The 26,844-nt window shown below is 41.0% G+C and overlaps 1 protein-coding gene across 1 annotated transcript in view; it reads right to left on the reverse strand.

Moving 5' to 3' along the window:
* Positions 1-17,557, reverse strand: part of fgd4a (FYVE, RhoGEF and PH domain containing 4a) — a 35,424-nt gene extending 17,867 nt beyond the window's left edge. The window contains exons 1-2 of the mRNA XM_030790620.1: positions 17,487-17,557; positions 2,887-2,973 (exon numbers count right to left, since the gene is read on the reverse strand). Of these exons, the coding sequence (XP_030646480.1) occupies positions 2,887-2,973; positions 17,487-17,547 (148 nt within the window). The 5' untranslated portion in view covers positions 17,548-17,557. The remainder of the gene's footprint in view (positions 1-2,886; positions 2,974-17,486) is intronic.
* Between the last annotated feature and the right edge of the window lie 9,287 nt (positions 17,558-26,844).

The following is a 26,844-nucleotide window of genomic DNA, read 5'->3' on the forward strand; positions in this document are numbered from 1 at the left end:
ATTACTGTCACAGACTCAGGAAAGCCATCGTGCCCATGGAGAAGGTCTATTAAACTCAAACCTTTTCAATCGGCACTTTGTCTGAGAAATGCCTCCAAAGCTTCAAGGTCACAGTTTAAAGTCTTAGAGAGGAATTCATCCCTTCATAAATGTACCCATTTTATTAGGCACTGAATCATCAACAGCATCAGACTGAACAAACGAGTACCAATACAATGAAAACAAAACTAAAGAAAAGAACTTGAACCAATTTATGAGCACAGAAAATGCACAAGAAAACTCACTACTAAAACTCACATATTCACACAAACCTTCCTAATTTAAGTCATTAAAATGTTTACCGAATTCCACTCGCTCTTTCTGTTGATCCGATTTTCTTCAATTTAATTAAGATAGAAGGTGGAGACAGACAGAGTGTGGTTTCGTTCTTTTAAAGTCGCTTTCTTTCTTCACATATGCATGACACCTTAGTTTCCTGTGCTGAAACGGTCTTTCTAAATTAAACGCAGCCTTAACACCCACTGTTTACAAAAAAGAACATTGATTCAAAATACCATTTATTCTTAAGCACTTAACATTATGAAAAATAAATCAAAGGAAAGCAATAATGAAAGATCCCTAATGGACCACATGCCACAAACAAAACTTAAAAGCTGTTTCAGTTGCTCAAAACACTTCTGTTACAACACAGATGTTCTATTGCAAAAAAAAAAAAAAATATCCAGAACTCGCTGCTTGAATTCTGTTGCCGATTACGCAATGCTGTGGACATGTGGCTGACAATTGGCTTCTCCTTCAAAAGACCAAAACAAACTCTTCTCTCTACCTTCTCTATTCCGAGACACTGAATAACAAGCACACCCACATGGCCTGTTCATTTGCATGATTACTAATTTTGATTAAAGGTCATTTAAACCAACACATGAAGTGTTCATTTCCGTGGCCTATCCACTGATATACTGCATTGAAAAGTATAACCATTATTAGAAATGTTTCGCTCACATTACACATTATTATCCATGCGATATGCCAGAGTGAGATTCCACAAAATACTAATGAATCATCAGCACAACACAGCATAATATTGCAATACTGAGCATAGTATTTTCCCCTATTGCATTTGCAAAGTGTCATTTCTAAAAATGAAACAAGATTGTCTATTTATCACAGAACTTGTGTTTAATGACGGTGACCAAAAAACCAAATATATATATATGTAATGACATCAGCTCATGCGCAGGAAGCTGCACATTTAAAATAAACTTTAATCAGTTACTGACTGAAAATACAATACAGCTGATATATATTAGCAAATTATGTCACCAGTTAAATAAAAAAAAAAGAAAGAAAATTCAGAGCTTCTGGGTCCACTCAATAATCCTACTTATGAAAAGAGCGCCCTGGTACTATTAACATGGGAACTCCCTTTTTTGATCTTATATGATATTTACATTGACAGAAGTATGTGCAGCATGTTATAGGTTACATTTTGGCGTTATAGTCACCCCATCTAAACCAAAACGTCAATCTACGTCATGCTGACCAATACCCGAATCACCAAATCAAACAATCATTCATTCAAACCACTCAAAATCATGACGAACCAAAGTGTGGCAGTCATGACGTAAGCGCGAGTCACTAGTTTGGTATTGTCGGAATTTTGTGGTTGCCTAACACTACAACAAACCAGTCTGATTGGGAAAATGCATCACTATTGTCCCATCAGGAAGTGAGAGAGTCTTCATGAAAGTGTCAATCCTCCAGATTCTTCAGAGTAAAGAGCCACCAAAGAAATGACAATGATGCTTGTGCAGTGTACATCAAAGCATAGCATCTCTATGCTTTAAGAATGCACAAATGAAAGTTCTCAGCATTACTGAGAATTGTGCTTCACATTGAAGGAGATATCATTTTTGGACAGTCCTCTCAGCCAGCTCTAGAACTAATTTTTCAAGGCTGATTACAACAGGACAGGGAAGAAAAAACTCCATGGTTCGGCGAAATCAAAATGTTTTTGAAATTGAACAGGCTTGACAGTAGATCATGAGAGAGATACTGTTTAACGCTACGTGTAAATGCAGATTTGTCAATGCAGAGTCCACAGGAGTTTAATTGTTAACTATCACAAGGACATGCTATACAGATATAACTATTTTTCAGCATTTGTCTGTGTTTGTGAAGAATTGGTTTGCGTGCTGTCTGTGACCCAGACTGAAATGTGACGTAGGTTAAAAGAGGAGAATCCACGACAACACAGCTGCCAGTAAAGTGTGCACTGCAGTTCTCCAAACATGACACACACAGAGTGGGATCACAATACCACTGCATACCCAAAGACCTTTGCCTCGGTAACCCATCTCATCCACTACTCTGCAGTCAAAGCCTGCACTTAAGTCCCCAATAACTACAAAGAGAGAGATGGAGGAGTGGCAGATTGATGGGGTTGAACAGTGAAACTGACAAAAGGAAAAAGAGACAAAGGACCATTTCAGCATATGCACAGATAACATGTTTGGAGTTACTGGTTAGATTTACATGGGGAACAGGAGGGCGATCAGAGAATATTCATGAGTCACTCAGCAGCACAGAGGATAGTATAGCCATGGGACCACCGAAACCCTTTCAAACCTTTCGCGCTCTCTCTCTCTCTCTCTCTCTCTCTCTCTCTCTCTCTCTCTCTCTCTCTCTCTCTCTCTCTCTCTCTCTCTCTCTTTCACACTTTACAGAAGGTGTGACACACATTCACAGATATAGAGACTTCCAAAAATGACAAAGCGACAAAGCGAGTGATATTGTGAACTGCTCCTGAGACAGAGAGAGAGAGAGAATGAAAGAGGGAGAGAGACAAAGAGAAATTAAGTAGCACGTGTATACGTTCGTGTATACCTTTTGCATGCGCAATCTTCACTCCAATGCACGTCTCCTCCTCATTGGTGCTCTTGGAAGGGAAACAGCTTGGTTTGCCAGCCCTCTCTGAAACAGGGAGATAAAAATATTTACTAAAAGCAAAAACATTCTTCACCCGAAAAATGAATCCACAAACAAAAATAAACTTCTTTTATAGAACACACGTGTTGTTTTCAAACTATGTATGGAGAAAAGAAAATATGTCACTGCCCTTGATCCACTACAACAGAAAAATGAAAGCTATGAAAAGCTATGTTAAGCTTAAGCTCTCTTAAACAAAAGCCCAAAAACAGAATGTCAAATAACCAATGAAAACAAACAATAAAACAAACACACAGCAAACAGCAGATGCAGTGTCCTATGTGAAACTTTGAACAAGTAACAGAGAACTTAATATTTCTGTAACAAGTACAGAAAAAGTGAACAGGAAGACAGAGTTCAGAGTCCATTAAGATGAAGTGCTGAGAGACACATAAAAGTTAAAAGTGACATGAGCAAGACGTCAAGGATTCTGGGTAATGTAGGACAATAAAGTTACATGAAAGTATTGTAAACCACAACAGCGACTTCATTTTGCATTGTGTACGCTCCCCCAGAAGAAGACATACGCTAAAAAAAAGTAAGTCAAACATTTGGTGGAAAATGAAAGAAAAGTTGATCCCATGAGATAATATCCTAATTAATTCAGCTGTGATATCTAGGGCATCCACATTTGGGAGGGCTCATTAACCATCATACAATTTCATATGCACATAAAAGATTAAAGAAAAAATAGTAAACAAATACACACATTTGCAAGCACAGACGCATGTAGGCCTGTGCACATACACACATACACACACACACACACACACGCACACACGCACACACACACACACACGCACACACGCACACACACTCTCAGATTTGGTGACAACTTTGACGGGAAAGAAGCGCTCAGACTGTGAAGAACCAGAAATAAATGTGTTACACCATACACAGTGTTTCATACCCAGGGTTTCAGACCCCGTGTTTCATACACAGTGAGTGTGGGAAGGAGAAACAAGATGTTTTGACACGGAGTTAAAGAAGAGAAAATATGAGTGGGCTGTGGAAATGAATAGCAATTAATTGGTTAAAACTTTAGAAAACTACACTAAAGCCCAAAGCTCATTGTAGTGGTTGTGTCTGTGTGTGTATGTGTGTGTGTGTGTGTGTGTGTGTGTGTGTGTGTGTGTATGTACACACATGCTCCCCAGATATGAGATGAAAGCGGGGCTTTCTTGGCTACCATCTGGAGACCCCCTGACAGAACCGCTATGTATGCACACACAAACACACACACACACATACATATGCATAATTACCATACCAAAATCACTGATCTGTGCATGACGACATTCTGAAACAGGAAACCCAAACAAACATTAGCATGGAGAAAACTATTTTCAATGAGGTGTCTGGGTCAGTGACAGACTCATGCCAGCAGCTTAGCCACACAGCATTACAGCTCTGTTGGACATTCAGTCCATATAGCACCACACAAATCCTGACTTATTCCACATACTTCTTTTCAACAGGCCACAGCCACAATACCACAGTAACCATGGGAATAGGTTACCACGGCCACCAGGGCTAGAGTGTTGCCCCCTCACCACGGTGGGTGGGGAGAGAGAGAGAGAGACTATGACCTAACAGTTTAAATAAGTTATTAATATAATGGGTTTCATGCAGTTCTATATATGTACCACAAAATGTTGCTCATGAACTCAAGCATTTCCAGCTGTCAATTCAGTCAGAAACAAATAATTAATCAAGCGTTTATGGAAAGCTTTATAAAAGTCAGTCCATGAATCGTCTTTAAATCTGACCCAGGTCACATTGTTTGTGAACTATGATAAGGTTATGGTAATGGATATCTGAGGCAGTGTTGATGGCGTGCACAAATGGAAAAATCCATGTATAAATAAGGGCTAATTAAGTCACAGACACTTTTCTCCTCAGAGGCTTCTCATACAGGGTCACATCTAAATGGGCCCATTCTATTTAGTATCACAAGAAGTTACATGCAGATAACAGAGATCTTGCGTAGAGGAGTCACGTGTTTAGTTCAAAAACCCACAGCTTCAGCTAACGGGGCCAAATTTGTCGTCTATTTAATATCTGCGCAATGTATATTAGTGATAAGCTATAATACAAATTAGGTGGAACAAACACATGCAGAAGTGCTCAAAGATGAGTGGTAACTGTTGACTAACCACATAACACAAGCAGAAAACCACGGACTGCAGCTTTAACACTCAGTTTGTGTGTGTCAATGACACACACAAACAAAATGAAACAATGAATTTTCGGTTACACTCTGCAAATGATTGGAGCACAGTTAATCAGATAAGATTAATTAAAAAAATCAAATAAATATAAAATTAAAAGCAATCTGCTTAAGATAAAAGTAGAAACGTGTACACATTTACAACACATTGAACACAACGCAAACGTTACACATTCCAAAATTGGCTCTCAAAATTCGCTTTAGACCACACACAAGCCATGAAATTCTCTCTGAAGCTCGGTTTGCCGCATCTTATCACTGATCCTTAACAGCATTTCAAAGTCAACCACAGCTTTAAGTCAGAGATGACAACCGTGAGTGTGAATCCATTCTCCTTGTTACAGATGTGACGCTAAGAGCTTGAAATAAAGAAGGCTATCAGCCGTAAAACAACAAGTACCTCCGCTGGGCCGTGTCCGCTGTGGCCTGGTTTCTACATACATGTCACCTTTCGTGTCCATCTCTGCGTTGAACATCTAAAGAGTCTCCTCTCGTACAAGGAAGTGGTAATTGAAAGCCCTGCTGAACAAGTTACACCCACCAGACTCAGATGCATTTTTGTTGCTGTCAGAATGTGAGAGTGTGCTTGTTTACCCTTCGCCCCATCCCCCGTCACAAACTGGTTTTTCGGGACTCACGTGTCACCCAGTGAAGCAGATCAAGTTTTATAGACAGCCGGTATCTAGAAGCTATTGATACCACCAGACAATACTAACTAATCCTAATGAATATCAAACACACTGCGCACTCTCAATACACTTAGTACATCAGTTCCACTCCTAAATGCTAGATTATTGAAGTCATCAAAAAAAAAATGAAAAAATAGTACACATCACAATAAGTGCTACAAACATCAACAGAAAAGTAAATCTTGTATTGTACAATCAAGATTATAAAGATGGTTTGATTCATTGGTTTACCCGGCCAACAATCTATAATATGCAATATAATACCTAACATATTTCAGACAATACAGTGCTCTACAAATCATTTACTTTCAATAAGAAACCAGAGTAAGCCTACTGTGTTGACACGACGCTGCAAAAGCGCCACCCTGCACAAGCATGCTAAGAACACCAGTAATGTGTTATAACAACAAACAAACGACACAGACAGAGAGATCTAGCTGTACAAACAATGCAGCCTTCAGTAATATTATACTTCTTTATTAAGGTTTACACACATGCTTCATCCAAAGTAATAAAAGCAACAAAATGAATCTGTACTGGATTGGCTAAAAACAAAATTGAGCGGTTCACTTTCATGCATGGTCAGCACGGACATGGCATACAAATGCGAGCGATCTGGATTCAAAACCTGGCATCCCCTAACCAGCCACGGTCAGCTTACCTTCACGGTTGAATCTAAATATGACTTGGTTCCAATATCAAATAAAACAAAGGAAACAAAGCAACACCTTGAGGTAGACCTCTCACTTAGCACTGCAATAATATGAACAGTCTGAGGTGTGTCATGACAAATAAAACTGGAAAAAAAAAAAGAATGAAAAATGAAATATTGAACCATTTTGCTGTCAAAATGTTATCACAGATAAAACACTTTGTGTGTGTGTGTGTGTGAGAGAGAGAGATGGTAATTATAGTCTCTGTGTTGACACTCTCTTTGAGTAAATGATGGATGGTAAATTTTACAGCAGATACCATAACCATCCCCCAGTCTCTCTCTCCTCCTCTCTCACTCTCACTTTCACAAATGTCTGACTGTCAGCTTACTGTATCTAAGGAACTGACACGGATATCTGGATACATTATTATGAACGTGTCATAACGAAAGAGAATGATTTCTCTCAACGAATCAAAGAGTCAGTAAATATGACTTAAGCACTGCATTCTACAACTTCTCCATTCTCTATGAGACACCACATGCGCTTTCTATATAAATGGATAGCAGAATCAAAAGTGACTGATAAAAGCTTAAGTGTTCAGAAGGACACAGACACAGACAGTTGATTACGTATCTTATATAGCTGGATAATGGAATTAAACAAGTTGGGACTGTGGCAGACCTGGGCTGGGAGCCGTGACTGGGGGTATGTACAGGCACCCTCAACTCCTCTCCACAAGGCTGATCTTAATCAGGACATAATCACAGATCTGCTGGGTCCTTGTTAATAAGGAGGATAAGAAGATCTGGCAGAGAGCAGAAGGAGAGAGAGAGAGAGCTGCTCTGTGACCTGACTGAGCAAGACGGTAGCTGTGCCGTAAGACTGTAAATCCTGTTTGATCGGTAAGTTTTGTTTTGAAGTAAAGTTGTTTGAGCAGCAGGGAGATGTAGATTAAGAAACCAGTGAAACAAACATTCGCTGTTTTTTTCTCTTGTTTCTTCTTTTTTTTTTGTCCAACTACAGGCAGTTGGAGAGAATCCTGCAAACTTTTGCCCAAGCTGAGGCAGAACCCGAGTTCATTAACCCATTCCCTGTTTTTCTCTCCCCGTATATTTATTTACATATTTTTCAAATTAAATGCATAGACGCTGGCAATATGTCAGCGACAAGTGTTCTGTGAGGGTTCCTATTTTGGATTTGCATTTTGAAATCATCTTCGTAGAATTCTGAGTAATGTCTGCTTGCCTGTGTGTGTGTGCACGCATTGATCTGAAAGAGCTGCTTTGTCAAAGAGAGGCAGGGTTGCTCATAAATATTGTCTACCAAGCCGTACCCTCGCACTAGTTAATAATTGCAGAACTGGCTGACAGAGAACGTGCTAGAAGTGGCAGTGCAAAATCCAGCCTTAAGATTTGTTGATGAGAACAGCAGAGAGAGAGAGAGAGAGAGAGAGAGACAGAGAGAGCGAGAGAGAGAGAGAGAGAGCAAGAGAGAGAGATGGTGATGGTGGTAGGAGGGGTCACTCTTGACACATGTGCTGACTTTCTCAGTAGACTGCGATGTGACCGCTACTCCTTCCCGTTTAAGGCTGTTATACGTCGCTCACTTTTCCTCCGGCAAGTTTACTTCTGCTTTTCACTTCTCGCTCATTTGAAAAACACAGCACGGTTTGAGAACTGTGACCGCTAACATGAGCTGAAGAGGGATGCAGGAAGTATGTGATGAACACAGATATTAGTAACTTCACCTCAACATCTACGTTCAGTGCTTATTAAATGTGGCTGAATGTGAGATCATCTTTAGCCCCTCTGAACAGGCAGACTCTTAACTGGGGCAGTCTCAGCAAGCTTTTTACAACTTGGCCTTCTCTAAAAAAAGAAGTGATGAGTAAAGAGGCAAAAATTGCAAGGAAGATGGAAATATTTAACAATAACGAATGACGAATGACCTTAAGATAGCACACACACACGCACACACAACCCACAGTCCTGCTCACACCCACACATCACACAGCATTACAGCAACCTTGGTACCTGAAGGGTCTTGCATTGCTTTATTTTTGTGAATCTGTGTTAGGTTTGTGTGCCAATGGATGACTGCACACTTCCTATCTATCCTTTTACTGATGCTTGGTATATTTAATTTGCTCTCTGCTTAGTGACAACACACAGTTCATCCTCTATCATACACATACATGCACATACATGCACACACACACACACACACACACATTCTTAACAGAGCGCACCTTGCATGATGACGCAGATCACACTTTCTACAATAAAATCTGTAAGCGGCTGTTTGACACTGTTTATTTACAAATATTTTTGTCTGCAGAATGTGTTGGGAACAATTGCAGCTGTGCAACTCCTCAACCAAACAAAGCCTGAATGCCACTGAAATTGGTCAACACATTAACATATGCACACTCTCTCCCTCTCCCTCTCTGACTGGAACACACACACACACTCATACAGCCATATTCAAATATCCTTACCGCACACACAAACACTATTACCGCACAGTGTGCCGGTGTGGTCTGCAGCTGTCTGAGAGGTGCTCCTCCCTTTGTTAACTGTCAACCTGCATACTTCACCTCTAGAATACACCCTGCAGCTCCTCACTGCCTAATGACACAGCATAGCTCAAATATCCTCAGATCTGTGTAAAAGATTGTATGGAGCCCTAGAGCAGCGTATGTGCCACAGCCTCTCTAACCTGAGATCAGCCGTTGGCTCCGCTCAACGCCTCACATCCGCAACTGTGGGAGAGAAAGCACACCAACCTGATGTCAGTCCTTCTCAGGTCCAGACAGCAGTGGCTGTGAGAGAACGTGTACATAGAGTGAGCTTTTCCTTTGTAGCTTTCTGGAGGATGAGGGCTACGGTGCGTATCCACAGTCAGAAAAGAGAGAACGATCTTCTTAGGACACCTTTCTTTTTCGCTTGCTTCTCTCTTCTCTCTTGCAGGCTCATGCTACGCTGCTGCCCTGCTGGTCTCACTGCATCTTCCTCCCTCCCTCCCTCCCTCCCTCCCTTTCTCTCTCTCTCTCTCTCTCTCTCTCTCTCTCTCTCTCTCTCTCTCTCTCTCTCACGGCCGCGCTTCACCCCTCCTCTTTTCTCTCTCTCTGTTTGTCCGTCTCTTTCTGTTTTCAGTATTTAGCCAGTGAAGATAATCACATTCCAGAGGAGAGAGAGCATATGGCAGGGGAACGCCACTCACCCGCTTCTCCAGTCAATCCCTCTTTCTCTGTGTGCCAATGAGTGTGTGCGCGTGTGTGTGGGTGTTTGTGTGTGTGTGTGTCACATGGACAATCACCTCTATTGTGCTAGGGGAGGGAGGGAGGGGTGGGGGAGGTGGGGGGCAGGGCAGTGAACAGGGAGGAAACCCTAACCTTTCATCTGCTGTCCCTGTAGCCACCAATGCTCGCACTGGTCAAAGCCACTGAGAGAGCGAGAGAAAGGAAGGGTCTAGCTAAATAAGGGGAGGGATAGGAAGACAGTGTAGGAAGCAGCTGGGATTTAGGAGGGAGGGGTGCAGAAAGGCAGGGTGGGGGTAGAGAGGGAGAGAAAGAGGATGTGTGGGAGGGAGAGACTGATGTGACTGTGCGCAGATGTGTGTGGTGCTTTGGGGATTTGGAGTATGTCTATCATTTAAAGGAGAATAAAAAACAAAAAAAACGAGTCATTTCAGTTCTATTGGAGTGCATTCAAAGGTCACGTGACTGATGGGAAGGGGCGGGGGGGGGGGGGGGATAGAGGAAGAATACAGATGAGTCAGTGATTTGTGGGGGAGGGATGAAGAGAGAGAGGGGGAGATAAAGAGAGAGAGAGAGAGACAGAGGAAGGAAGCGAGAGAGGACATTGTAGCCATCTAGAATAGCCACCAACACTGTTCACACGTTTGTGTGGTGAAACTTGAATGCAAAAAAAAAAAAAAAGTTAATGCTCAAGAGTAAACAGGGGCATCAGCGTTATACATGAAAATGCAGTCTCCAACAGAATCACACACAAACCATACTTTTCACAAGCTTGTCGTTTAATGTACACAACACACACCTCCTATAAGCATTACCAGAATTTTCTGTGTCTCAAAGCCACTGTGACAGCCTAAGGTGAGTGTCAGACTCTCCTGCCAAAGCGAGATCGCACCCTTAAAGCTCTTAAAGTGACGGGTCAAAATGCCCTCTCTTAGCCCACGGTGCTGTCTGTCTGATCGTCTCGGAGCTAATTCGAGCAGTCAGGCTTAACAGTTTTGACCCCCTTCCTCCAAACGTTCACCCATCTTGTTTCACACCATGTGTGTACTTCAGTTCATCCTTTCTCTCTTCTGGAATGTACTTGGTTTCTGTTGTAACCTAAAATATGTTCACTTTTACTTCACTCATAAACATTGTTCTTCTTCTCAAACCCTCAAATTATGGTCACTATGATTTGGTTGTTTTTTTTTTTTTTTGTCGTGCCTGATCTTCCTCTTCTTCCTCTTCATCCTGCCCCCCCCCCGCCCCCATATTCCCTTCATCACTCTCAAGTAATTGTAACCATGGGCCCTTTAAGGGCTCCATTGTCCCGTCTACTTGGTTAAAGCCTTGTGATCCGGTGACCTCTCGCTCTTCCGCGCTGATAGGGAGAAGCAAACAACAGAGAGTCCTGTCTCACCACAGCCTCAGGGGCCATGCTGCCAGGCTACAAGCCTCATTAAACATCAGCTCAGCTAAAGCTGCGCTCCAGACCCTAGTAGAGGGCTCTTATCATGTCCGGCCTCCACTTAGATCTCATGAGCTTTCAGACAAAGCTTAGACTGTGTATGCGAGCTTGTGTGTGCACGTGTGTATGTATATGTATATGTGTGTGTGTGTGTATTTATTTATATATATATATATATATATATATATATATATATATATATATATATATATATATATATATATATATATATATATATATGCAGTGGGCTCGGGGATACCAATTGACCCTGCAGAAATTGCAATTTTTAGGACTATCAATTAATAGTAAGAGAGAAGGAGGCCTAAGTGCAACTAAAGCAGCTATACGCTAATTTTAGTGTCTTTGCTGACCACTGAGAATAATACTGAATGGCAGACAGACAGACAAGAAGACACTTGGCATGGTGTGTTTATGAATCAGCTTTATGGTAACGGCAAGAGAGAAACAGAGAGTGAAAGAGAGAAAAAACATAACTAGTGATGTGCTGATGTGTGTAGACTCTGAAGAAGGGGAAGGGGATTGACAGATAGAATGTAGGTTTGCAGAGGAACATGAAACTGAATGAAACTGAAGGAATGTATTAGGAGTGTGAGAGAGCGAACTAGATGAACCAGCATATCTCCTCCTGCCACAGGGGCGTCAGTTTAACAGATCAGGCAGGGGATGGTAGCACAGGCTCCGACGACGAGGTGAGCTCATACTCGGTTGAACAAGAACCAGTCAGCGGTTTGATTTTTCTTTCAGAACGAACAGCACGTGGTGGGCCTGAGGGTATGAATTTGACCTTACAGCATTTACAACAAGCAGCATTTTTAACGAAAGCAGATAAACGGCACGGAACGAGAGGGCCTACTACACTGGAAGTGGGACAGAGAAATTGCTACCCATGACATGATGTATTTACGCAGCGACTCTCTGGAAAGAGCAAGAGAGGGAGACAGAGAGAGAGAGAGAGAGAGAGAGAAAGAAAATGATACTGTCGCACAGACACCGAGTGAAAAAACGAGACACGGGGTCAGACTGACGCGTAAATTTACAGACAAAGAGAATGGAGAGCAGAACACAAACGTAAACCTTTTATCGTCCTAATTCATAGTTCTAGTTCGTTCGGTGGTCTTTGAATATCATTTCATGTGAGAGCCATGTTTGACTTTGAGACCTGGCCTAGGGGAGGGTGCAGGCCAGCCCAGCTGCTCTGTAGAGCTCCCAGTACATCCTAACTGATGTACAAGGTGTAAGAGACATATAAGACACTGATGCATGAGTCAGAGAGACTGTGGTATGCATAAGTGCACAATGCCATAAGCAGTGTCGTACAATGAGGTGGGAGAGACAAGTCTTTTCTTCATGTTACCCCTCCAATGTTACAACTCTATTTACCAACACTCATCTCAGCAGCTGTGTCAGGAGACAATCCGTGACTACATTTCAACCTACTTCAGAAAACAAACAAACAAACAAACAAACATTAAGGTGTCACCACAAACATAGAACTAGAGCAGTTACCCACAAACACATCCAGTAGTTTCTCTAGCTCTCTAACTGAGAAACTGTTGAATTTAATTACAAGTGATTTTCTGGTAAATAAGCGATTCTAACAAACTCACGTACGGGGTCGGCAGATGAGACTGGAGTTCCTGACATTTGAGGCTGCATTATCTGTTAACAAATGAAATCATGCCTCTGGTCACTGCTTTTATTGATTACCTGAAGGACAATGCTGATCTCTACAGTGACATTTAACAGCCATACAGTGCAACTGATATTCAGACAGTGATGGAAAGCATCAGTAGTCTATTCACAACACACACACACACACACACACACAACCAACAACACAGTGTTTGTTGGACTTAACCTGACTGGTGAAAGTGTTGAAAATCGACTGTAAAATTCCCTGTGATGGTAACAGCTCATTGCCATTCCCCCTCAGTGCGAATCAGTCCTGTGTGATTTCCTGACCTATGATCTTATATCATGCATCCTCAACTCTATACTTTGAGGCAAGGATTTCATCCCACCATGGACTCCAACCATGCCGTTTTTATATAGATACACTCTAATCAGCAAATCATTAGGTCCTAAAAAACCAACAGAGAGAACTGTCAAGTTAATGAATGCCTTTATAGAAATGTAAAGAGTGTTTCCAGGAATGGGATTCCTGTTTTATTCTTCTCTGCACCATACTGTGAGGTCTCAGGAGAGTACCCACAATTGCCCGGCCTCTAACTACACACACACACACACACACACACACACAGACACACACACACACAAATACACACACACAAAAACCTCTAAAGAGGAACACACCTCATTAAACTTGAACACATATGGCATACATAGAGAGAAAATGAACGCATATGGTATATGAGTATATGACATATGGTATATGCTGTGCCTTTCAAAAACATGACAACACTTTACTTAAATACATGTTCACACACACACACACACACACACACATCCATATATATAGACATACACATACATACATACATACATACATACATACATGTGTGTGAGTGTGTGTGTGTACACACTTCTTGTATATATACTTCTGCACTTCCTGGCTGATCTCTGATCTCCTTGCATAATGACCAATTAATCTTCATTAGATGCAGGACAGCTTGTGGGTAGATTTGCTCTCTGCACAAGGGCCGACCGATCTGTTACCCTCGCCCATTGTTGGTTTGGCCTGTGTTCTAACTGCAGACCAAGTGGGTAGATGTGCCAGTCTGACAGTATTTAACGGCATGGCATCAGTCACACATCTGCCAGACAGATGATGCCGACTGACTGCTCCAGACACTGGGAAACAGATGAGTGCGTATGAGGGCACCAGAAGCCAACAAGAATGTTCCCTCCATTCAGACGAAATCAATACACAAACTCACTGGAAAAGAATATTGCTGGGGGAAAAAACACCAGCACATTAAAACAGAGCTTTACACAATTGATAGGCAAGTTAAAAACATAGGGTACTTTTGTTTAGCTGTGGTTACATGTGCTTACTCCCCAGACAGAAGACCCTCTTTCTTTCTTTCTTTCTTTCTTTCTTTCTTTCTTTCTTTCTTTCTTTCTTTCTTTCTTTCTTTCTCACACACACCACACACACACACACACACACACACTCTCTCTAAGACAAGCAGACATAAAAAAATGTACTACTCTGTCAACAATTATAAAGCTATGCCCTTGGCCATCAAACATGTAGAGCTATTTCCTGTTATTACCTCTTGTGCAGCTCATCCACAGGTCATACATCATTGAGTCCCAGCACTGGGAGTGTGGGAGTGTAATGGTTATATTACTATGACAGAGAGAGAGCCTAATCAACATCACTTCTGCCCCCTGTAGGTAATTTTCAGTAAAAGTTTGGTTTTGAGGAAAAATCAAAGCAAACTATTGACTGTGGTGACTGAGTGTCAAGGGAGCCATCAACAGAGAAATCAAACCATCCAATCAACACCCAGGCAATGCTTTTTGAAAATCTTTCTGCAGCTTTCTTGGCTTTGGCTTGCATTGTCTTGAAGTTTCAGCTGGCCATAATGTTTGTGGTAAATGGTGGGCGTATGCTCATGTTTCAGTGTGTCCACTCCTTAAGAGATGCAGACACAAAAAAGGAACACTGCCAAACAACACAAAAGACCAACAAAGGCAGACACTGTCAGGAAGATAAAATATGTCGACTTATCAGTAAAAACGAAAAAGTTGAATTTGCATTAGTCACTGATGAAATTTCTATTTTCGCTGCATTTGATCCACTACAGTGCTCTCAGGCACCTCATGGGACCACACAAAGAGATCCCATTAACTCAGAAACAAAGAACTAAATCAAAAAAAAGAGTTTAAAAATGACACTGAGTCACTCTTGCTGAATACAGTCTCTAGCCTGATTGTCATTCTTTTAAATGGTCTCAACCACTTTTTATCAGAACTGTGTGTGTGTCACATTTTCCATTCAGTCCAGCGCATCCAACACACAAACACACAAACACACACACACACACACACACACACACACACACACACACACACACACACACTCTCACTCACTCACACACACATACAAACACACACACTCTCTCACCCACACACACACACAAACACACACATTCTAACAATGCCAAAAGGGCCTGAATGGTGAAGCTGTACAAGACTCTGCCTTTTCCTTCCTGACATTGCAGAAAGAGAGGAGAGGGAGAGAAGCAGGAGTATGTGAATAGACCTTGAATCAGAGAGGCTAGCCCTTTACAAACCTTAACAATGACAACATAACAAACCAGCCCAACACACACCACTGATGTGCCAGGGGACACTTTGCCAAAAGGAGCATTTGGAAGTATAGTAAGGGAACAGTTCCCAGAACTCGGAGCAAAGGACACTGTTTTTCCCAGGCTGGTAACTTTGATTTAAGAGCTCTCTGGAGCCACATGGTTCAGACTGTAGAGTCCAACTAACATCTAAAAAGCCAGTGCCATGTATATACTGTTAAATGTACACTATGTCCATATACAGTTTGAAATTCAAAATGGACAAGTGTCGAGTATGGCTGATCTTGGCCCTCCATTCTGTGGTACACATTCAGTATCTAAGAGCATTCAGCTGTTATTTAAACTCTGATTGAAGCCAACATACATTATGGTCTTTAAAGCACGGGATAATACTAAAAACATTTTTTTCAGATACTGTAAATGTGTGTTGTGCAAGACATTCGCCATGTGGTCTTTAATCCTCCACTTGTATGTAAAGGAGTCCACAGCCACAAGGTTTTTAAGTGTGATTACATTGACTCTTCATCAACTGTTAACAGATGCTCTGCAAATGACAAACATGTCTATGAATGTGTGTCTCAGTATTACAGTTTATATATTTGTTTGAAAACACGGAAAAGTAACTTGCGAGGGAGCATGTTCTTAAGCCTCTTCTAAAAGTCAAATTAAATATGCTCTTTACAAAGACATAGACAATTTATCCTAGTCCGGAGTGGCGTAACATGTCGCCTATAACACGACTGGAAAAAATAAACCGAAACAGCTGACAGATGGGGCCAGAGCCAAAGATAACATTTGGAAAGCGGTCCACAGTCTGTTTGGGAGGCAGGATTAGTTAAGTGAGGTTTAATCTGAGTAAATGGAGGGCGAGATGGGGAGACAAGAGAGGAGAAGGAACCTAGGATTAATCCAGAGACAGCTGCCAGGCACTGTTTGAACAGATAAATACATTTTCAAGTAAACAAGCCACCGGCTTCTGAGCTCAGGTTTCTAAGCGAGTCGTCTGAACATTCAAATGTGCGTTCATTTCTTGTCCTTTTTATCTTTTACGCTACCGCTTTGACTCACTTCTTCTTTATACATGTCTTTGCGATTGTACCCACTTAGATCGTCACACAACCTCCCATGCAGAAGATTTACTTCTAAGTTCTAAAAAGCTAAGCTAAACCTTACTTATATGTCAAGATTCGTTTAAACTTCAGAGCAAATCTTATCTTAAATTCGACCGTGCACCTGCTGTCAGGGCTGGACAGTAGGTATAAATACAGATAGGTGTGTTTTTTTATAGCAATTGTACTTTGCTCAAGACACCCTCTACATTCCTCAGACTGCTACGTAAGAAACATTACTGTCTCAACTTCCCCTGTGACCTTAGCACTGGAGATGAACTTGGTTGGTACTATTACATGTTGTATTCAGACAGACAGCAAATTTAGAGACGAAAAACAAAAAACAATTACTAAGCAGAGAGCATCATCACACTGAGTTCATTTCTGGCACTGAAGATTATTTCCATGTGTTCAAAATATCTTTAAAAAAAAATATCAACATACCTTTGCCTCTTTCAGAGTCACAATGCATTGACTTGGTCTATGTATATGTATAAAACTAATTTTCACTTCACATTTTAACTGTATTACTTTAGCGTATCTAAAAAGCTGCAGTTTAATATTTTTAACTGAGTTTACTTTTTCAAGAACATTATCTTTGACTCAAGTGCCTTATATCCATGTTACTTCTGAAGCAGAGAGGTACACTTCTTTTGTCATACCATAGCCTTAGCCTTGACATTATCCCATGTGCCGAGCGTTACATGGTCCTATGTATCAAACCACAATCTCTCACTTTCATAACAGTTCGACCACAAAAAAAAATGACGGCCCTCCCTTTCAAATAGCAGTACAGAATCAAATCATTACCTTTGCTTCTCCAAAACCAATACTTGCGACGCCTCTTCATTTTTCTCAATCCGCTGCCCATACTTTATGATGAGCTTGTTGTTGTTGTTGTTGTTGTCGTTCTTTTAGATCTAAATTGCGATTTCACCTCAAGACAGATTTGCTGACAAACCTTGGCTGGTCCCTGCCTCTTCTCTTGGATATCCCAACCAACGTCTCCTGTTAACTGTTCTGTTCACGAGCCTTGGCGATAGTCACCACTGAAGTCATATTCAGGTTCATGATTATAGATACAGTCACCTACCCGAAACAGAGAGGCGCAGGCGGGACCTTCTGAGGCTGGAGCCCAGGCAGTCCATTCCTGTCCCATCAGCTGTAGGCCAGCTTACACAGCGAGAGAGGGAGTGCAGGACGGGATGGGGGGGGGACAAAAAGTCAAATAAAAAGAATGAAAAGCATTGAGGGGAGTTGGGGGTGGGGGGGCCAAGCAGGCAAACAGACCAGGTTACAAAACAGCAGCAAGAGGAGAAAGTATCTCTGAAACAACAGGGCAGAAACCACACTTCCTGTAGATGAATAGAGGACAAAAATATCTCGTGTACCTCCACTTCCTTTCTCTACAGCCTACCCCACCTCTGAAGAACCGTCAGATTTCTTTCAATTGACATATGATCCGAGAAAGCTTGAGACTTCCAAGATCGTTCTTATAATCCAGACAGAAAGGGTAAAACGAAAATCTGACATTATCCTAAATTTGGTGGGGTGACATATTCTCTGGCCAGAATAGCCTCTTCAACTGAAACACGTCTTCCTTTAAACCTAAGGTTTCACAGGCACATCCACACGCTGGCTGTCCTCTCTGAGCTCAAAGCCTCTGAAAGGTAGGTACAGTGGACCTACAGTGGACACTCTCTGTACTGGAGTCTGTACTACACTGTCCCGGCCTGTTCAGGAATACCCTGCGCTCCAGCTCCAATAGCCCATGGGGGGAAACGACACAGAAAAGTCAGGAAACATCGCCACAACGGACAGAAAGAAAAACAACTACGCTTTAGCCAGACTCCTCTGGAGGAAGGGGCATTGACACGACACTCCTGCTGCTAGCGAAGGGGATATTTGTTATATTCAGGTTTAACTAAGCATTGAACAAAACTTTGTGATCTGTTGAAAGATACAGGACTACTAAATACCCAGCAGTTTGTTGCAGGAAATGGCTGTAAAATGTTTACATAAGACTATCCTTTCATGACTGCTGAACGGCACTGTCTGCTGTCTGCTGAACAGCACCGATCAGTTAAGGTCCTTAGTTAGGCATCTTCATGTTTGGAAGAAAAAAAAAAAAAAATCAGGATATAGTCCACCTAAAGAATCCACAGCCGAGAACATGACTTGGCCAGTACTGGTTTCAGTTCTGGAAAAAATATTCCCAGACATTTATACCCACACCGTCTTCTACCCCCCCCCCCCCCTTAATTCCCCTCCATCTACCTTGAATATGACTTCTTTTTCTTATCCTTTTTTCCACCCATTACTCTGCCTCTCCAAATTCAGATAGCTCTCTGTACAATCCCTCTTAACTCCTACATACCAAAGAAAGACAAGATTATGTCAATTTCTCACTGTAATGTGTTGCTTACCAATCGTACTGTTATGTATCTAAACAGCTGATAAAATAAAATAAAACCAAACAAACCAATACATCTGTGGACAAAGTCAACAGATTTACCTCAGGTACAATGCAGCATCGCGCCCAAGCTTAAGAAACACGACGGACTTAGTATCAAGTAAAAACAAGTCACCATATTTGTTACTGACACCCACCCAGTACCATAATATAAGTTCAACGAGTGTAGGGGGAGTAGCTAGAGATCAGTCGTTAATTAAGATTCTGCATGTGAGAACACCGGCCATATCACACGTGCATAGTCAGTGCATTGCAGTTCCTGACATAAACATGGAACAAAGGGCTTTTTTTTTTTGTTACATTGGTCTCACTGGACTTCTTTTTAACACAGTGCTTTACCACGTGATTTATCTAATAGTGCCACATAAGGGACCCATTAACAGTGCTGTGACCTGACAGAGAGTAAGTGTAGCAGCTGCATAGTGGAAGTGGACATATGTTGTGCAACTACATAAAGACACAACTGTCTCTTTGCAGAAATAGCAAAAGGGGCACAGAGAAATTTCTTCCTGTGGTCATGTGGCTAAAGCAACAATGACTGCAATGCAATACTACCACCTAATGGTGTTACACAGTATTGTGTTTATGTGCCTACACACTGATCAAACTGGTAAATGAACTTCAAAATATGTGTTTGGGACAGATCTCACCACACAGATTGTTCCTCTCTCTTTTCTTTGCTTCCAGCTTAAAAAGAAACAAAAAAGCGGAGTTTGTTGCTGTGTCACTGTTGGAAACGAGGCAACGTCGTAAAATTAACATAAAGTAATCAGCTAAAAGCCTTCATATCAGATTCATTTCATGAGTTTGCTCAATACACACTCTGAGGAATGTGAATCCAGATTGTTCTCTTCCTGCAGTGGGAGCCTCAAATCCTCTTTGATTACATATTCACAGAACAGCAAAGGAAGGGTGTGTCCCCACAAACCAATGGCAGTCAACTAAATCAACCAATGACTGATTACAAGTACACTAAATAAAGGCAATAAAGCATTTTACTCTGATGGTTTTCTCATTGGCTTTACTGAACTTCCCCTTCTTTTGGATACATTTCAACAATGCTCTTTCATCAGTGCAGTCATAAATCTGTAGAGTCCCAGACTCCCTGATCACACCAAGGAAGGAGCGACTGCTATGGTATACTGTTAAGCTGGTCTCCCATAATGACATTGAGTCAATCATCATTTTTAAATAAGCTGAAACACATTTGCTAACTGTCCTCCACTTCAACATCTGTTTTATGTATAACACTTTTAGCCTTCTTTATAGCTACCATTTTGTCAGTTTTAATTCATTCATTCAAGCTACTTGCGCGTCAACTCGATGTGGATGAACACAAGTACAAAAATGTACAAAAGAAACACATACATTTGTGTTTGTATGTAGTGCTGTTGTTGTTAATACTTTGTTTTTCACATGACTAAAAGTAACTGATTAGGTAGTTGAACTTTCATTTGTAAATTAAATTAGTGTCTTTTTTTTTAATTACCTTAAAATGCATGGAAACTCAAAAGAAATTTTCCCAAATGGAAAGTGTAAGTGGAATAGCTTCAGTAATAAACAGCAAACCCTCCGATTTATGGGGAAAAAAAATCCAACTGCATTCCTTTTAAAATGCAGATTTAAAAAGGTCATATGACTATGCTCAGCTTTTCTTTTTTCCCACACCACGGTCATATGCTCAGAAACGAGGTGTAGTTTTGCTAAAGGGTCAACAACAGTGTACTAAACATAACACAGGTCCCAGGCTACGATCAAGCCCCCTGACAACAATAACAACAACAGTGGAGCCTCAGATCTGCTAATTCATGCTAGCCAGCAATCCCAGAAAGCCTAGCTTTCTTTCCCCCCTGGCTGAAGCAGTACAAATGGCACCATTGTTGAGGCCTTAGTTGAAGGTCTCTAACTAAAGACCACAGTAAAGCTTTCCTCTGGCTGCAGAGGGAACGGAAGGCAGATTACATGATCAGCCAATGCACAGTCAAACAGTTCTTAAACCATTAAATATTATTACCAGAGTGATGTTTGTCTAAGACACAACTCAAACAAGAAGAGCCCGATCAACTAAAATCAATAACAAGTTATCTGAAAGTAATTTAAAACTATGCAAACAACGTTAGCCAATTTGGCCTATGGTCTCTTAACTGCACTGGGGTCATGCGTATGGTCAACACAGGGCTATTGTTATGAGGTATGCAGCATAGTTCTCTTGGGGTATTAGAGGTGCTTTACCCACAATAATGATAAAGTTTTAAAACCACAAGGATCAGCACCTGGCTTAAGCAACCACGGCACAGTCTAACAAAACTGTCTGCTTCCAAATTCACAGCAACTACAGTTCTGAATGAAAGCGCTCCTCAAAGTTTGTCATGCTAAAGTGCATGACCACATATTAAATGGTAGATATTGTCTGTGATATCAACGGATCCAAATAAAAATGTTTTTTTAGCTCTCTTCATATATATTTAATTCCTTCAATCTCCCAACACACACACACACACTCACACACACACACACACACACACACAATATAACACAGACACAGGAGCTACATCAACCGCTGACGTCCTTGATCATTCCCCTTCAATGAATGACATATCTGATGAGCACAAAGGAGAGGAACTGAGAGGGAGATAGAGAAACTTCATTTCCAGACCAAATACCTCATTAGAACCACACAAACATGAGAATGAACTTGGACATTAAAGACTAGACTGTGATCGACAAAGTTCCCAGTCACATGACAATGAATGTTTCATTATGTTTTGAGTGAATGCATCCCCATTCATCCGTACTTAACAGACGAACACACATTCTCACACACACACACACAGACAAAGACATAGACACACAGAGTTTGTTAAGGTGGAAAGGATACAGGATAAGACTTTAGTGACAGCCAACTATGCAAATACACTGATAACATTCAATATTACAGGGCAGTCTAAGAGTCTGGTTAATAATCTCCTTGTTCATTCTTTATGTAATAATACTGATCTCTGTCTTGTGCTGAACGTGCAAACTAACCCATACAAAGCCTCCACCTAACTGCAGCAGCCATAGTGAACACTGTTTACGTTTAACACACTTCCTTTGCTTTGTCAGGAGGGCTTCTCCCCAGCTCTTCTCTCTCTAATTCCTTTTCTTGGCATTTTCAAGATGGTTGATTCTCTCTCTCTCTCTCTCTCTCTCTCTCTCACACACACACACACACACACACACACACACACACACATCACTGTTACTGAAGAAAAAAATTGTTTGTGTTGTACATTTGTGTTCTATGACTATTCTGGGCAGAAGTATTACATCTTAAGGTTACTTGCGAGCTGGTGGGCATAACACACAACACTTCGCATATTACACTATGACCAGTTGAGGCTTGCCTTCCCACATGTCCTTTCCTGTGCGAAGCAGAACATTCCTCCACAGGCAGATAAAGAAGTATTGGAGTGAAATCGGACCCCTCCGAGCATTCTACCGTCTTTCCATACTTTCACAATATCCGTACGATTTCTCTGACAGTTCACCTTTAGCTCATGACTAAAACAAAATCACCTTGAAGCGGTGCAATGATGAATGACAACTCAGAGCTTTGGTACTATTGGTCACAGAAGCGCACTTAATGTGTACACCCTTAATACTGTATGCGTGTCTGTTGTTCGTTTGGTGCATTTACAAGACGTCTGTAAAAATAAATAAATAAATGAACGAATAAATAGTGACTTCAGTACAAGTATAGCAACAGCTTTCATACCCTGCACCCTGGCGAGTTACGGCCCTACTGCATGACGTGCAACTCACCTGGGGATTCCTCAGGTTGTTCGTACGATTCAGTAAAAGTCGTGGGTTTTCTTCGAAAGGCAGTCCTCCTGAACTCGCTCGTGCTATCCACCTTTACTCTCTCCAGCACTGACATTTTAAGAGTCTTTGAGAAAGACAGCTGATTACACAGTGAACCCTCGACGCTCAGTTATTGAAGAGCATAGGCTATATGAGAAAAATCGAGCCCATCGGACAAAATACGAGGACGTGTGTAAACAACCGTATAACGTCGAAACGAACGCGAATCAAGTATCTGTCACCAACTAAATTTCTCTGAACAGGGAAACTTGATTTCAAGGTAAGCGTTACTCAAGTTCGTACTTATTACAACCTTTCTACATAGTGATTTAGTCATCATCCGCTTATCTATTGCAGTCACCTTGAATAGCTCAGAGCCCGCCCATTTACGGTTCACAGCCAATGATTGGTAAACGGGATTCCTTCTTAATCTGGTCCTGAGACCCTACTTGTTAGTGTTTTGATTGTGTATAGTAAAATAAGTAGTGATCAGTTTTTAAAAAAAGAAGTGTGTGTCAAAATTACGTTTGTGCAACATTTAGGGCACATCAAACAGGTACAGAGAGTTTTATAGATTTGTGGTTCAAAAATATGATGATGATGATGATGATGTTGATGATGATGTTGTTGTTGATGATGATGATGATGATGATGATGATGATGATGATGATAGTGAGGACAACAATCATGGTGATGGCGTGATTAAGATATTTGTTGTTCTGGACCATTTTTGTGGTTCATTCTAAGTGCATTCTTAAATATCAACTCCAGGGGGGTAATTCCAGAAAGTGGGTTTAGTGAAAACTTAGAGTTGGTTAACTCAGAGCATGTAGTTAATCTCCTAAAAGAAGAGCCCTATGGTTTTGTTTTACTACACGAAGGAAGCCATAGGGCTCTTCTATTAGTAGGTTTACTACTTGCTCCGAGTTAACTAACTCTGAGTTTTCACTAAACTCGCTTTCTGGAACACCCCCCAGGAGTGCAGCGCAGTGGGATATTTTGACTGGATCAGTAACAGCGTTTTTATTTTGCTTTTCAGAATTAGTCACAATGACTCCCTGCTGAAGGACAGGGCTTTTTTATTGTTCTTTTGAAATAGGGTAATACACTGCTGTAAACAGAGTAAGAAACACATTCAGTAAAATCCAGACCACCATTTTATACACTTGTCTGATGTTATTGATTAATGTGACACACAAAACCATATCTCATTTTCTTATGTGTAATATCTTTCACAGTTTTTCCTCCACAGACAGCAGTTATTTGTGCAGACAACAAGTCGTCCAAAATCGAATGTGTTCCACAGCGTTCCATCATATTTTGGTCATTCATTTCCTTTTCTTATCACCCTTGGATGCAAGGAGTAACATATGTCAGAAATAATTCATGAAAAAGACTAGAAACAAGACAGTATTAACGTATGAGTACGGATCAGTGTACAAAACAGTGTGTCACTCTGCTGTTACAACCATGCTTTCACCAGCCACAAATGAATAAAGAAGCTGATTGTCCTTGTTAGAGTTTCATTTCTCACTTCAAAACATTCATCCAGTCAATATCCATCATATCCAAATGAAACCTGCCAGAATTAGTGTCTCTGAAAAAAAAAAAAATTCCAGTATTTCAAACTCAGTCCAATCCTAGATAAATATAACTTCAGCATCAACACCAAGAGTAAAGAGGGTATTTCTATTGGGGAAGGATCACACATTCACCTCAGCACATCACCACTTTGTTGCTTTTCCAAAATAGCAATCATTATTTTAGGGGCTGAAATGAGAAATGAAACTCTCATTAGAGTTCCAATACCCTTTTAATGAGATGTAGTGTACGTCCAGAACCCGAATATACCACAGAGCTATTTGTCTTCATGTCCTGCTGGTATATGGAATGGGCAGAAAACCTGGTAATAGGAAAGTAATCCTGTGCATGTACTGTAATGCATAGTTCATCTTTTTGTGCTTAGTAAAGGGGATCTAATGAAGAGACGTGTGTGTGTGTGTGTGTGTGTTTGTATGTGTGCGTGAGTGTGTGTGTGCACGTGTGTGTGTTCACTTTTGGGGCCTTGGCTGCTTAGCACCATTACCCCATCTGTATAACTCTGGAACATTTGTGGGCTACTTATCTGGATACGCACCCATTCGATTCCGTCTGTGAAACTTCCCTAAGCATGGCAGATTTCACCAAATTGTTTCCTGTTGAAATGGATTCCTGGTGAAAACATGATGCAAGAGCATAAGGTTTGGCGGACGTCACTTTGAGATGACACTAAGAAGTTAGCTTAGTGTAGTCAGCTCACTCCATTTTTAAGTGCAGTACTTCAGAGGTCACACTCTGGCTTACTGATCTATAGTCCTCCAAACATACAGTCTCAATTAGTCTCAGCCTCGGAACTACAAAACTACCCAATCTCAACAGACCTCACCTACCTGACAGACTACAACACTCCAACTGTACAAGAAAAAACTCAGTTATAAAATATAAATAGCAAAATAAAATAAATAAACAAAATGCTTCTGTGATTTCAGATTGAAATAAGTCAAACTCAACAATATAAGTACTGTTATTATTATTAACGCCATCTCCATATGTCCTTCTGTCAACTTGCTGAAATTCACTGAAACACTGCTGAGTAGAAAATACACAAAACACTGTCATACAACTGGACAATAGAGTAACATAGACTATTTTAAAGTCCAAACTTACATGCCTACCTGTATATCAAGCAGGTTTGATTAACCATACCTAGTGTCAGTGTTTTCATGATGGCCTTACTTGGACTCAGAGAGGTTAAAAAAAGCATTATCAATGCTATTTCTAATGACTGCTACTAATGCACCCACCACTTGGTGGTAAACAACAATGATTTTCTGAACATAACACAAACCAGATGTTCCAAAACATTTTAGAAATCTCTTGACAACAGAATTCAACACAGGGAAAATGGTTAAATTGGAGAAAAGAGGGGGAAAAAAATCAAAACCCTCCACAGCAAAAGCTGTATTTCAGGATTTCAAAATGAAAGTCAACAGCCAGAAGACACCTCACAAGATTAGATAAATAAATAAGCGTAAATAAATAGGTAAATAAATAAACACTGATAAAGTCAGTCCATTAACTATTTATATTGCCTCTCTTTATCCTCAGGGTGGGAATTATTCATGTCCATCCAGTCTGGAAGTCTGGCCCCGCCTCATAAGAAAAATGTGAAGGAAGAACCTTCAAGGAACAAGTCTGATTAGTTGGGGAGGTTTGACTGACAGGTCACACCACCACTGCTAAAGGTACTTTGGGGTTCATGAGCGCTTATGGATCAGGTGGGTGCAGCGGTTGGGCCAGGCAGTTGAAGGGGTCACATGGTAGGATGATGTTGATGTCTTTGCTGTCCCTGGCAACAGCTTTCTGATCCTCTTGAGGAGCTATCACAATGTTAGGACTGTTAGAGAAAAAAAAGGGAGAGAGAAAGTAAGAATAAATCAATCTAAATAAGTTATATCATCTAAAAGATACGATGTGTACCCTGTAAACAATCTGTTAGACTGTACAAGAATGAAACATTGATAACAGACTAACAAATCACACATCAGCTTCACAAGGGAGAAAACCAATGCCCAAGCAGACCTGGGGCAAGAGAGTTAGTGATATAAATGAGTCACATCTGACACAACAGAAAATGGTAAAATAGTTGTCTGTTCTTGACAACACGAGGACAGAGAAGACAGATTTGTCAGCATTTTGTGCCAGGATGAAACTCTAAACTTCATCACACCCTAAAGTGTGTGTATTAAGCCCAATGCACATGGATTAAATGCTTAGATGTCGGATTTGTCTGAGATAGTAACATGAGATGAA

This window comes from Chanos chanos, chromosome 13 (genome assembly GCF_902362185.1).
Source record: "Chanos chanos chromosome 13, fChaCha1.1, whole genome shotgun sequence".
Lineage (NCBI taxonomy): Eukaryota > Metazoa > Chordata > Actinopteri > Gonorynchiformes > Chanidae > Chanos > Chanos chanos.